At 39.1% G+C, this 14953-nt stretch overlaps 1 protein-coding gene across 1 annotated transcript; it reads left to right on the top strand.

Annotated features, from left to right (window-relative positions):
- Positions 1-1497: 1497 nt before the first annotated feature.
- On the top strand, positions 1498-13558 carry sdf4 (stromal cell derived factor 4). Its single transcript, XM_012863522.3, has 7 exons — positions 1498-1735; positions 3776-4110; positions 8103-8239; positions 8338-8451; positions 8531-8689; positions 10253-10428; positions 12326-13558. The coding sequence occupies exons 2-7, from the start codon at positions 3803-3805 to the stop codon at positions 12500-12502; spliced, it is 1071 nt and encodes a 356-aa protein (XP_012718976.1). The 5' UTR covers positions 1498-1735; positions 3776-3802; the 3' UTR covers positions 12503-13558.
- Positions 13559-14953: the final 1395 nt, after the last annotated feature.

Genomic DNA, 14953 nt, shown 5'->3' with positions numbered 1-14953 from the left:
TATCAGAAGTAATAAATAACTATGTGGACATCATCTGTGAGAAAAATCTCGCTGATCTGCCACTTCAACGATTAACGCTTCATAACCGGTTTAAGGCAGTCTCTTAATTTGAGCAAGCATGTGGCGACGGTGGTAAGGAAAGACTCGTTTTTAATAGGTTGAACCCTCCAGCAGAACCATCGTTTGTATGTGAGTGCATATATGACCAGCTGGGGGTTGGGAAAACAAGACTTATTCATGGGTTGAACCCATAAGCAATGAGGCAGAAATACATTTCAATGGGTAAGATCAACTGTGAAAGAATTAGGGGGGAAAAATGGCAGTGAAAGCTCAGTCAGAGGTGATGTTGAGGAAAGACACAGCAAAACAGAAGATCTGGACCCAGTGCACCTTCTACAGAAGGAACAGAAATAGAAAGAGAGAGAGCAACATTTTCTTAACTTAAAATAAAGCTAAAAGGAGCAATAAGCGGCAATTCACCACTATGTGGAGCTTGAGTATTGTCTGTAGACCAAAACAAGATGCGTGACATCTTTACCTCGCTCCAGCTCTCAGCACCCATTCCTCGTCTCACCCATCGGCTCATCTGAGCCTATTTGCAAATGGTAAATACACGGTAAAGCAGCGTCAACTTTTAGAGGAACGTGTCTAGTGAAGAAGTAAGTAACTCATAAGTTTATAAGGGTATTATTAAGAAAACGGTTTGATCTAATGGACGTGCTCTCCGCCATTTTGTGCCTGGCGGTGGCATTTTATGGGCAGGGAGGGGGCAGCTGTTCACATGCATGTACATGCATGAGCGGTCGGCCCAGCTATGTAAACAAGAGATTGGAGAACAACACAGAGAGATAGTGTGTGATGTTTAACCATAGTCCATCTAAAAAAGATACCTTTAGTTCTTCACAAAACTATTTTTTTAAGTTCTTGCTAACTAAAATAACAAAGTCTCGCTAATTGCTCCTTAAAGTTTCCTTCAACTTAAGATTCAATAGCAAATACACGTGTTTTGCTTTCAATTATTGCAATAAATCTGAGGCCAAATAAAAAATTCCCTGAGATCTTTCGCATTGGGTCTTTATAATAATCACTTTTATTATTTGTCAGTGCAACTTTGTATATTTTAGTGGATTTTGTCTTCTGCATTTAGGGCTGAGTGGGCTGCTACTGTACTGCATTCAGGGAGCATTCTGGGGCTGATGGTCTCTCTCAGGGACCCAGAGTGGGATTTGAACCGGGGAACTTGCCGCCTCCCTGCTCTGAACAGAAGGGCAGCACCCCGACTGCTCTGTGGCCATGAGGCCTAACCGTCAAGAAAATTATGTTTCAATCGTTTTCATTGACTTATCATCAGTTTGTTCATGTATTTATTGTAATTATTAATGTTTTTTTTTTAAAACGTATGAATTATAATAACAATACACCTCCTTGTTGATGAAGCTCAAACTCGCTGTTGTTTTATTTTGAAAGGCATTCCCGGAAGTGTTGACTCCAAATACGAGCGGTTACATAATTCGCTAAAACAGCGATAGCGGCTGGCTAACCTGCTAGCAGTTCCACTGACCGACCGGGGAAATTAACAGAGAAATCACCAGGGATTTTCCACCCGCCTCTCGTGGTTCCCTGCTGGTGGTGTGGACCGGACCGTGCTACACTTCTCAGAGGGTTTGTGTTGGCTGGCCGCCGAACCCCGGGGTTGGAGAGTGACATCTTGGCTGACTTACTGGAACCTCCGCAGGTCTGTTTAACCACCGACCGGCGCTAGCTAGCTGGCGACGCGCGTTCAGTCTTCCGCGGAGCCGTTTAAAGTCACTTTTTACTGTCGTTACTGGTGATATTTCAATAGCAGGTCGATATTTGAGACTAGTTACTGACCCCAAAGGGCGCTAATGTGACAGGCTAGTGCCCTCAAGTGTACTTCACGGACGGTACGTGGTAAAGTGATTCCAACGTACGTGTAACAAATATTCGCCAGTGGCATCTAAAACCTAAAATTGCTGCTACTTTTGTTTTGACCTTGTCTTTCACTGTAATATTATATAAATAATGGGAAGACCAGTTCATGTTTTCATATTTCGCAACGGGCTGAAAACATGTAACTTGTAACAATTAATTAGCGACTGTAAATTGGACCATAAAGCAAGACATTAAATGCGAAGTTGTTTAATGTAAACTAACTATACGCCCGGTCTGTTAAGGTTTGAGCTTTGATTAAACGATTTTCATGGTGTATTCCTGTCGTACGACGACACTCCGAAGAGAACAGGGATTCTGGAGGCACGAGATGGGCATATGCGGTGGGCGTGTTGAAGTACAGAAAGCTCCGAGCAGACGTGAACGCGGCATCAAAGTTGAGGGAACAGTTTGATCGACCCACAGGAATAGAGTTAGGGTAAATAACTATTTTAATAACGGCCGAACACTCTGCATGTGTAAATCCCCCTTTATAATAACGATAATGGATTTAAGCAACATTGACTAATTAACATAAATTACATAAAAAAGTAGAACCACACTGCTGGGGACGTAAATAAATAAACCCACCCGTTGTTGAGAGTTACAACAAGCAGCCATGAAACAAATCAGCTTATTTTTACAGAATGTACTACAGGAAATTTAAGATTTTAAAATTTAAGAACAATTTTCTGCAGTTTTATAATTTAAAATAAAATCCTCGAACAGTTAAAAAAAATATATATATATATATATATATATTATGGAACATTCAAGTGTTACAGAAAATTATCTCAAATAGCATATAGTTTGCAACCAAAGGAAGAGAAAAATACTTAATAAGAATAATCCTTACACCATTAGTGTCACTCTTTGAGAAAGTTTTATGTATATATTGCATGAGAACCCCTTAGAAAAACGGTTAAAACAAGGATTTTTATTATCGTTACATCTTCAAAACTTGCTCAGTTCTTGAGTCTTTTTGGCCAAAGTTATTAAGATCCACTATGAAGGCACTTGAGAGCCACATTCGGCTCCAGAACCGCAGGTTGAAGATTCTCAATACAAAGCTCACGATACGATTGTCGGTATAGCTCCCAATTGACTCCAATATCGATATTTATTACTTTCAAATTAGTGCTCAAAGTCATTCAGTAAACAAAACCAGCCAAATATTATATTTATGTTAAATTTATTAAACACTGATATATTAACAGGAAAATAAAGTGCATTTGGTTCAATGCATTCAACGTATCACAGAAACCAAAAATGTGACCAAACGACTGATTTTTAGGGATGAAGGCGATTCTAAAATCCTGTCGGCCATTCCGTAAATATGTCTCACTCGCATTTCCTCACTGTGAACGGTAATGGCGGGCTGTAATATCGCCCCCTAGGGGTTGAGAGGTATATTGACATTGAAAGCCAGAATATCGATATTACATCATTTTAAAAAACATCGATATTAATCTTTGTATCGATTTTTATGCACAGCCCTAGTCATATGATTAGTGACTGTGCCAATATGCTTGTTTTGTTTAGGCAGACTTCTTTCTATATGCCATAGGGATAAAAGTGACCCATCAACCTGGTAAAATCAGATCACTGAGTCCCCCTTTCCTCCATTCGTTCAGTCCACTGCGTCTCTTTTGCCCCTGAAATCACGGCTCTTTGATCTGGAAGAACAAGAGTTTTTACAGAATTACGTAAACATTTCTGGGACGTGTCTGACGCATTTTAGAAACGACGAGCTAAACCCTCAAACTCTGAAATGATGCGATTTGATTATTTATTTATTTTATTTATTTAACATAATTCTTTGCAGAAGCTGATCTAGTTTCCAGAGAAGATCATGGCTGTTCTGAGAGAACTGTGGTCCAGGAACCTCCTGGCTCTCTGCGTGTCCGCCTACATCCTGCTCAGCCTGGACGTGCACGCGCGCCCGGCCAACATGTCGTCCTCCAAGGATAAATCTGCGGCCACCAAGGACGAGAACGAGATCCTGCCGCCGGACCACCTGAACGGGTTAAAGATGGAGATGGACGGCCACCTCAACAAGGACTTCCACCAGGAGGTGTTCCTGGGGAAGGAGATGGAGGAGTTTGACGAGGATTCGGAGCCAAGGAGGAACAGGAAGAAACTTATCGAGATCTTCACCAAGTAAGAAATGTTTGTTTGCGCTGCCTCTGACAATCTGGAGTCTCTGCATTTCTGAGCCAGGCGTGGTGAGATAGCCTCAGATCAAGTCGGCTGCAACGCTGAAGGTCAAGGCTGAAGAATCTAAATATTTTTTATACTACAACAGAAGATTACAGCTTTTTTTTTCTTTGTCCTTCAAAGGGAAAAACAGCAGATGGAAGCACATAGATACACACAAAGACAAGCGATAATAAAAAGCAAAGACTGCAATGTCTGCATTCCAGGAAAACCTGCTTTGTTGAGTCACCTTGGAGCAGACGTGGCAACTCAAAGACAAAACAATACATTTAACTTTCTTTTTATCTGAGCACTTGTGATGGGTTGCTTCTTATGGGTGGGAAACATTGAAATTATATATATTTTTGTATCGCCAAAGCTATGAAAACATGTTGAAACAGAGACGGTGAGAATTGGGTCAGAAGATGGAATGAAATTCAATGAACAAACAAACGATGTTGAAGCATAATGGGTACAAGTTTACACTGCAAAAATAGAACTAAAAACAAGTAAAATTTTCTTGAAATGAATGTATTTACCCTTGATTTGAGCAGGTAAATAAGACTATTTGCCAGTGGAATAAGATTTTAGCACTTGAAATGGGAAGAATTCATCTCCATCATCTTTTTTCAAGTGCAGTATATCTCATTATCTTATTTTAGGGGTAAAAATACCCATTCCATTGGCAGATAATCTTATTTACCTGCTCAAATCAAGGGTGAATACATTCATTTCAAGAAAATTTTACATGTTTTTAGTTCTCTTTTTGCAGTGTACATTATAGGGCTCCCCTTTATAGATGGCTAATTAATAGGTTATGGATATGTTAATTAATCTGTAAACACTTTATAACTAATTTCATGTGTAATTATTAATTTAGGGAGAGCAAGGGAAAAACTGACCAGTTTGTACTTAAAAAGTTAGTAACTAAGCCTGAAATGTTATATAAACAACTCTGGATTGAATATATAGCTCAGTTTGGCAAGAAACTGTTCAGTTTTGTCTCCTGCTCATCGTTAATGTATAATATAAACTATGGATTATAAAGTATTTACAGATTAACAACATATCTTTAAACTATTAATCTATAAGGCGAGCCTCGGTGGTACCTCACAATGCCACCTTGAACCTAAACGCTCCAGGGATTTCTCGTTCCCTTCAGGAGCCAATAGACATCATTCCTGGCCGTTTTGCATATTAGCTGAAGAAAACCGCACCGTTGGAGTTTTGCGCTCATGCATCAGTCACACAACAACCGGCAGAGCAGACAAAGAACGTCTTTCAACTCTTTTAGCGTTTCAGACCTCTGCAGCGTGAGGTTACAGCTCTGCAGGTCTGAAGTGGTTTCAAACCTACTTTCTCTTTGCCAACAGCGTCTTGCCACAGATGGCTTTTTCTAACGGTTGCATGTTTTGTAACGTTTTTGTCATTTCGTTCCGCAGTTGGGAAACGGAAATAGAAAAGGCCACACTTGAACCTATTTTGATGCAACTTGTAGTAAGAGTTACACTAAATGTTTGACCAAGCCACACCATGTAACGTATAGCTGAGTGCTTACATATGTTGAATAAAGCAACTTTAGGCATCCAGAAGTAATAATTGTATTTCTATGTCATTTGGTACATGTTTAGGACGTAAACGATTTGGTTTGCATGGGGCAGGCAGGTAGGGCTTTGCGATATGGCTGAAAGGCAAAGCAAGGCAAATTTATTTATATAGCACAATTCAGTACAAGGACAATGCAAAGTGCTTTACATGATTAAAATATAGCAAAATAAAACAGAATAAAAGCAAGTAGGAATAAAATGTAGATAGAAAATGGAACAAAAAAGTGGCGATTCAGTTAACTAGAACAGTTGAAGACAATCCTAAACAAGTGAAAAATGTATCATGATATAAACCCATTTTATATACATCAGTCGATATCGATAATTATTGAGGAATTATTTGTTTGCCTATTTGAAGCAAGGACAAGGGGGGAAAAAAAGACAGAATTGAAGCTGTAATCCTAACCATATTTAAATGTAACCTTTAAAATATGTCAGCCCTACTTTCCTCTGCCTATCTCCCCCAAAATATCACGTAGTTCTGGATCGGAGTTCAGTGAAATTATTTTATTGGAAGTATTTTACATCATATTGATCAGATGTAACGTATTTTTTAGACTATTTGTCGCTCCAGAATTTAAGTCGCATCAGTCAAAAAATGCATCATAAAGAGGAAAAAAAAACATACATAAATTGCATCAGACTATACGCATTTATCTAGACATTTCACACAATCCAAGACTAAAAGTGACATTTAATCTGGTAAACCAAGTTATTAAATTACACAGCTGCATCCACAACCAGCTGAAAAACATGGAACATTACTGGGAGGATGAACGGGGTAAATTAGCAGCTCCAACCAGCAGGTTTTATCCAGCGCATTTCAACGTAACGGCCCATAAACTGTCAAAATTATGCCTAAATTAGACCGTGAGCGTAACGGTGCTACGTGCTAAGCTAACAGCACCACGCGGATGTTTCAGAGCAATCTTCTTCATCAGACTGTTGCACAACAAGAGTGTCTTCAGTCAGAGGCTTCTCCAGATCCACTGTAAGACAGATCGGTACAGGAGATCCTTCCTACCTGCTGCCATCAGCATCAACGACTCGCGGCAGAAACCCCCATGAGCTCCACCAGCATTTAATCTCCCTTTGGGATTAATAAAGTACTTTTGAATTGGAACGTTTGTTTAGGATTTGAGCCTCTGCAGGCTGCAAACTACGAGGTACAGGCGATCGGGTTTTCGTGACATTGATCAGCATGAATCGCTGGCAGACTTTTACACGGAAGTCGGCAGAGGATTATCGGCGGCTGATCGATTCAGAGCGCCACTAATCTTAAAACTCCAGCATGGAAACCCAGAACGAAACCCTTAGGAAGCTAAAGACGTACTGGGAACGCCATGTAATGCATCACAGGGGCGTCCACTGTGTCTGCTAATCTTGGCTTGCTGTCTCACTGAGCTCTGCTCCAGATAGGCCTGTAACATTTTACCACTTCCCGTGCGCCCTCTGGTGGTTATTCTGCAGATGACGGCTCACGGCAAATCAAATCTTGGACTTGTTGCTCCAAAGTGACAACACTGGCACGGCTTCCTTCAAACGGGCTCTTTAATAAACGCCGTGAAAACTACAGAAATAAAGACAAGCTTTGGAAATAGATACATTTACAGACAGTCAGGTGACACATACTTTAACAAAGTTACCTCGTGACCGCCTGCCACTTCGGAGGTCTTTAATAGATTAATTCTTTGTTGTCCACTCTAAATTAAAATATTAAGTAATTAAAACACCATAACCAATAAATTTACAAAATATTACAATATTAAATATTACAAACATAAATACAAATACCTTGACAGCTACAGGAAATACGAGACTGCTACTTGTAGCTCTTTTTCCAGATTTCTGCTCCTTCTCTCATATGCAAATCTCGCTACCTTTCTTATATACGCAAATCTCGCGATAACTTTCAACAAATAGTTTGAAAAGAAATAAAATACAATAATTTTACATAAACCTCAAAATGTGAACTAAACAACTTAAAATACATTATCTGAAATAAACATACATTTTTTCCAAGAAATTAATTATTTCACTGACACTTACAGGACTTGTGCGTCACTTATCTCCATTAGATTATGTTGAAGTTGGATTTTTCTTCAGGGCGAGCCACTGTTTTTATCAGAGTGTAGCAGCATGATTACTTGAAGCCAAGTTTGTTTGGACGATTAATACCAAGATGCAACGAGCGTACTATCCATTCCTTCCCACGGTAGTAATGTACGCCTCTGATCCAGGAAGGGCGTCTCACTTTTCCCCCTTTTTGTTCCTGATTGATTTTATTTTCTCATAAGCTTGACGAACGGCGTCATTAAGATGTTTCCTCTGTGAATCCTCTCGTCGCAGAGTTGACGTCAACAAGGACCGAAGTGTGAGCGCTAAGGAGATGCAGAACTGGATCGTGGAGAAGACAAAGGAGCACTTCAAGGAGGCCATGGAGGAGAACAAGAACAGCTTCCGTGCCGTCGACCCGGACGGGGACGGTGAGGCCCAAGCTGCTTGTTGTGTCTCTGTGCCTCAGATCGAGGAGTATTTTAGATTTATTTAAGGGCTAATTATTGTTCTCCTCCGCTGTCTGCAGGTTACGTGACGTGGGATGAGTACAAGGTCAAGTTTTTGGCCAGCAAGGGTTTCGATGAAGCAGACGTCGCTGAAAAAATTAGGAAGAAGGAGGAGCTGAAACTGGACGAGGACAGTAAGTGGAAAGCTGCACGACTTTCTTCCACGCTGCATAAAACCGTTGCAAACTAATGTTCTGAACTTTTTACCTGCAGCTCAGGAGGTGATGGAGAGCCTGAAGGACCGCTGGTTCCAGGCCGATAACCCTCCCGCGGACCAGAAGTTGGATGAAGAGGAGTTCCTCTCCTTCCTCCACCCCGAGCACAGCAGAGGCATGCTCCGATACATGGTGAAGGAGATCGTACGAGACCTGGGTACGTTTCAGCGTAGCCTGGAGCTAATGGAGCGTTATAGTTTTACACGTTTTAAGTTCACGTGACAAACAAATGTCTGGTAATATTTAACAGGTTTTAACTGCATGTTGAAAAGTAGCAGGAGAGCCTGAAGGTTTCTGCAACTTTGGAAAGCGATTCTTTTCTATTTTTTATACATAAGGAATAGTTTTCCTCTTTGGAAAAGTAAATAACATTACATAGTAAATCATAAATCATTTTTACTATTTAAAAATATACATGTAATTTATTCATAGTAAATACATTTTTCCACTGTTTAACTTGAATATTTCAGATTTCTACCTAAATATGCCATTTTATGAATAATTTTGCAATACTTAATCTGGTATTTGTTTTAACTTTCATCTTGGTCTTTCTGAAAGTTTTATTAGAATAAGCTTCTTTCTTTATTTTCATTACTAAAATTGTGTGTAACTCTGTCTTTGCTGCTGTCACCCCTGAATTTCCCCCATTGTTGTGAGACAATGAAGAAATTTCTCCTCTTATCTTCTTATCTTATAAAGAAGAAATTAAATTTAACACAGCAGAGATGCATAAGATATACAGTAACGCATTCTAAATGTTTTGGTTTCTGCGATCCTTAAAACAAATTCTGATTATGCTGCATATTTTAAGGCATTTTTCTTTGTAATTTGGCGTTCTTGTGCTACATGTGTCTAAAGTAATGACAAAAGTAGAGAACTGGTGAACAAAAGAAGTTATAAACAGTGTGAAAGTCCTGATACTGGACCTGATGGACCTATCATCCTTCACCTGATTATCCCTATCTCAAATAATTCATTTATTACCTTTTCTTTTTCATAGATATAGCTAAGGAATTGTTAAAAAACTGTTTTGTGGTACTGCAGATCCATTAGGAAGAGCATTTGCCTGGTCATTGGGGATATTTAAATGTCATTAATATCTACCAAATATAGGTTGGAGTGTTCTGGATGTCTGTGTTGACGTTTTGGGTCAGTAGGTCACTGAAAATCTGCAAATGTGTGAAAGTGCAGCGGAAAATACCGGTAATGTAATATAGAATATTCAGTTCAAAGGCAGAAAGACTCGGAAAGCATTCGGTTTGTCTATATTTAGAAACGGACCAATCAGATCTCATTTAACAGCCTGGAGGTGGTTGGTTTTTGACTTCTGTTCCCTTTTTTAAGATATTTGTACAACATAAAGCTGCTGCTCTTTGGGATGTGGCTACACTGACTTCCTTTCTGCTACCCGGTGGTTTTCTGTTTCTGTTCTCAGACCTGCTCACCAACAAGCTGTCTTCACAAAGCTGAGGCGGCGACTTGAGCCTTTAACCCTTAGTTTACCAACTGATTGGCTGCTTCCGTATTGCTAACAACCTACTGCTGCTTTTATGTCGCCATCTGACCTCAGACCACTAACCAAGGACTGAGCGGGTTCAGTTTCTGGAAATAACTGGAGCTCAAATGTTAAATGTCGCGTGGTTTGATGTTACAGTGTGAAGAAAGGTGTTTTAAGCTGTGCTGAGTGTAAACTGGAGGTTTCCTCGTGCTTCCCCTGCAGACCAGGACAGCGACTGGAAACTGACCCTGTCGGAGTTCATCTCTTTACCCGTGGGCACCGTGGAGAACCAGCAGGGCCAGGACATTGACGACGACTGGGTCAAGGAGAGGAAGAAGGAGTTTGAGGAGGTCATCGACTCGAACCACGACGGCATCGTGACCATGAACGAACTGGAGGCGAGTCACAGACGGACAATGCTCCTCATTTAGTGCCATTCAGACTCAGTTTACTTTGTTGTAGTTGAGGGAGAACCAGCTGTCTTATGGAGGATTAAATACTTCCTGTTACTACCAAGTTTTAGTTCAAACAGTTCTGTTTCACATCTGATCCTTTTCCCTTTTTTTCTTTTATCGGAATTTTAAGTAGGGCTGAACAATTAATCGCATTTTCAATATAATCGCGATTTAAAAAAAACGCAATTTCTAAATCGCAGAGGTCTGCAATTTTTTGCTATGTAACAGTTAATTAGAAATTAGACACGTCCATTAGGTGTCTGTAAAATGTTTAAAGTGGGTTTACCTCCACATGGAAGGAAAGACAGTTGCAGCAGTGAGATAATCTAATTTTATTACTTGTTTTAGAGTTTATATAATCATACATAGCATTAAGTACAGGTCAATCAGTTTAATACATTGACTTTCTTGTTGGTTGGACTTTGCACTTTATGTTCAACAAAGATTGATGTCCAAATCAACTAAAAGCTGTTCTCTTGAACAATATTCTGATCAATAGAAACATAAAAAATTCTTGTTTTAATTAGTCCTTGTTTACAAACATCTTTATTTAGAGGCCATTTTTGTTGCTTGTGGTTAACGCAGAGAAAAGTCAAAATTGCAATTTTGGTTGAAATATATTGTAGGCAGAACACAATAATTTCTGCTCTGAGTTTAGATGCTGTGGGTCTTTTAGCAACAAATCCGCACAGCGAAGAAACAAAATGATTTGTTGTTTGTATATGTTTAAAAAGACATGATAAATTAAACTGGAAAAAAAATTGCATTAAATCGCAATATTAAGAAAAAAAATCGCAATTAGATTATTTTCCAAAATCGTTCAGCCCTAATTTTAAGAATGACCAACCTTACCTTTTTTCACCTCTGCCACAGGTCACCAAGTCAACAAGCGCTTGAAAATAATATTTTAAGCCCCATTTCCTCCCATCCTATTTGGTTTGGCCTGTCCAGCTCCGCTTCTCCATGCTCAGTTTTACTCACCGCCGTTTGTTATTCGACCGGCCGAGAAATGTCTGGAAGACATAAATGCCACTTGGGGGAAGATTTAGCTTTGTTTGTGACATTGAAGCTTTAAAGAAATCTGCAAGAAATGGTTAACCATAAAAAAAAAAAAAAGAAGAAAATACAAAGTAGTTTGTATGATTGTATATGTAAGGATAAAATAGTCCAATAATTATTTGGATCATACATCGACTTAAACTAATGATAAGTCTGTCTGCCTGCAGCGGTCAAACTGTGTGATAGGGGAGACATTTTTTAATCGCAGTGAAATCATTTTTATTGGTTGGATCAGCGACCGCGAACATGTTTTTCAACCAAACACTCTTCAGAGACATAAAAAAACAACAACACAGCTTTCAGTGTGAAATGAGAGAAAGCCTCGTTAAGTCTGTGGATCTGACACAGAGCGTCTGCAAATAGAAAGCTGAAGTGTCCTTTTTCTCATTTTTTTTGTCCTTCAGGTGTGTTTCATGACTTTTAAGTTATAAAACTATGAACCCACTTTGTTAATGGTGGTCCTTTATTATTGTCGCTCATCAGTTTCACCCCTCGGCCAATCATGATGGCACGTCACCAGAACCACTCTGGAATAAAGACGGCAGTGAACATTGTTTCAGAAATCTCTGCATGTTCACGTCTAACATTTCTTTTGTGAACGTGTCCTGAAACAACTCAGAAGAAAATTGGAAATGTTCTTGTTTTCTGATCTCTTTACTGGAGATTTATCCATCATCTATCAGCGCTGCTGTTGGTTTAGTTTCAGTAAAACCAAACTGTTTCTACCGACGGCTGATCCTCCATTTGTTTTTTGTTTTTTTTTCCTCAATCCGTCTCGCAGGAGTACATGGACCCGATGAACGAGCACAACGCTCTGAACGAGGCCAAGCAGATGATCGCCGTCGCAGACGAGAACCAGAATCACCGCCTGGAGCTGGAAGAGATCCTCCGGTACAGCGAATACTTCACGGGCAGCAAGCTCATGGACTACGCCAGAAACGTGCACGAGGAGTTCTGAGCGCCACGTTGACGGACGCCTGTCCACTTACACACACACACATACACACACACACACACACACACACACACACCTCCTAGGTCTGCTTCAGGGATACGGGGATCTGATCGTCTGCTGTCCAGATTTATTCTTAACCTCATCAACATGGACTTATTATCCACCCAAACACAAAAGATAACACAGCCTGCCTTTTGTGCACCATCAGACAGTAATTTTGGGACTCTTTGTCTTCTCCAAGCTAATTTCTTAAATTGTGAAATGTGTGTATATGATGAATTTTAGCCCAGACGATACTGCTCGTTTTTGGCTGGTGCAGCCATTTAGCCAGCATGTCTGTATACAGTGTAAATATTCACTTTTGTTGCTGTTTTGTCTTTAGGAGCAGAGTGGCTCAGGTGTGATATAGATGGCTGTTCTCCTTAACAAGTCATTCCTTTAATTCAGTTTCTCCATTTTTCTAGAATAGATTTCTGCTGCTCTTCAGCGGATGGATTGAAAAACTTCATATTCCTAGAAGCTGCATATCATCAAAACCAGTCATTTACTTGGACTTGTTAATTGCACAAAGCATTAAGAAAATTAATATATATATATATATATATTTTGAGTAATTGATGTTTTGATGAACGGTAAGGAACGGGCATCACCGATAAATAAACGGCACCTGAATGCAACACGGCTATTTTCTGTCAGGTTAAAGAAAGCTTGGATGTTTTCCTAATAGCAGCTTGTCGTCTTTGCTTTTATTCGTGTGGGTGAAGATGGACTTTATTTATTGACCCGTTTAAGTTTGAATGTTTAAATGCCTTGCACTTACGGACTGCGGGTGTCTTTGTGTTGATTCGTCCATAACTATACTGGTAGAAATGTTTGTTTTTAAATGCATGGAGAAAAGAAATAGTCGATCAACGTGGAGCGTTCGGGATCCTGCTGCTGGCTGCGCCGTCCTCGGTCCGATTTGTAAAATAAGATTTATAATAACCGAATGTGACAGCTTTCTAAAATGTGCGACAAACAAAACAATAAACGTTTCTTATCAACTGAAACGAAACTGAATCATTTTAATGGCTTTTATTTGCTTTGTTGTTTTGTTTGCAAATATTTCGGTAAAACGGCTGAAAAGAGTTTTAAAGTGATGGAAATCCGCAAACAGGAATAATTACCATCCTCTGTAAAACTTTAGTACACTTTATTTGCAATTATATATAAGTAAAATGTTAATTAAACATAGCGTACAATGACTCAGCATTCTTCTCTAAACAATAGTTTCTCTTTAGCCACCAAAACATTCAGATTATCCTTTTTTGTATTAAATATTACTTTAGATACATTAGCACTGATGTTACATATTTGTTTTTCCACCTTTTTAGTTGGCGTTTTCCCTTAAATTTGATCATTTCAACTGTAACTGAAAAGCAAAACAGTAAGTTTTCTAAAATGCTTTTTCTACAAGGTTTGGATGAGCTTTCAGGCTTCTTAAAGGTACAGGCCCTAATTTCTTCAAAGGGTTCTGCCAAGATGAGATTCTGTTGTATTTAACTCTGGGTTCTTAAATTATTTTTTTCTTTTTTTGTTAATTTATCACAATATTAATGTGTTGTGTCTATATCTATACTTTCCACTGACTCAGTATTTCATTAACAGGTTATTTTGGGGTTGGAGCAAAAAGATAAATATGCATCAAAGCTTGAAAAAGTTGATAAAATATTGCATATTTATTTTTAAAAAAATCTGGATGAATAGTTTTTGTGTTTGAAATTGATCAAATACTTGGTTTTCCCCAAGTATTCACAAAAGTATTATAAATATATCAAATGAATTGTAATTTCTTTTAAATAAGTAATTTTTTTTTATAAATTAATAATAAATTACACATATTTACACGGAAAAACTTACAGCTTGCCAAGAAGTGGCTGAATGACGACCCTCTAATTATTATAATTTTTTTTTTTTTTAAATCCTCCCACTAAGTCTCAGTTTGGGGCTCTCCCATTTAAAATGACTCACACTCAGTTCGGTCAATTTTTAACTAACAAATTCGCCACATTCTATATCAGCAGAGATGGTTTTGCACACAGATGCATGCTCTGCAGACTTTCCACACATTCACGTAAAATTCTTTGCTGAAACAAAATGCACAGACTCACCCGTCTGCAACGTGATGCGGTTTATGGTAGAAAGCGTTCTTTCCTCAGGAATCGTTTCACATGCTGGTGTTTGTAACGTTCTCCACAGAGAGAACCGGGCCTCAGAAAAAGTCCGTTGGAACTCCTTTTACATGAACGTATGCGCATCAAAGAAGCCGGCAAGCCACGAGCGACATACTGATTACTGATCGGCTCTCTATTTAATTTCTTTTAACCCCAACAATTCGAGGGAGATTCTACAGCATGAAGCCAGAAATGTTTGGAAAAGCTTCCTTCAGTGCAGATCTGCGACAGTGAGTAAATG

The sequence above is a fragment of the Fundulus heteroclitus genome, chromosome 1 (assembly GCF_011125445.2).
Source record: "Fundulus heteroclitus isolate FHET01 chromosome 1, MU-UCD_Fhet_4.1, whole genome shotgun sequence".
Taxonomy (NCBI): Eukaryota; Metazoa; Chordata; class Actinopteri; order Cyprinodontiformes; family Fundulidae; genus Fundulus; species Fundulus heteroclitus.
This window is presented reverse-complemented; position numbering and strand designations above follow the sequence as displayed.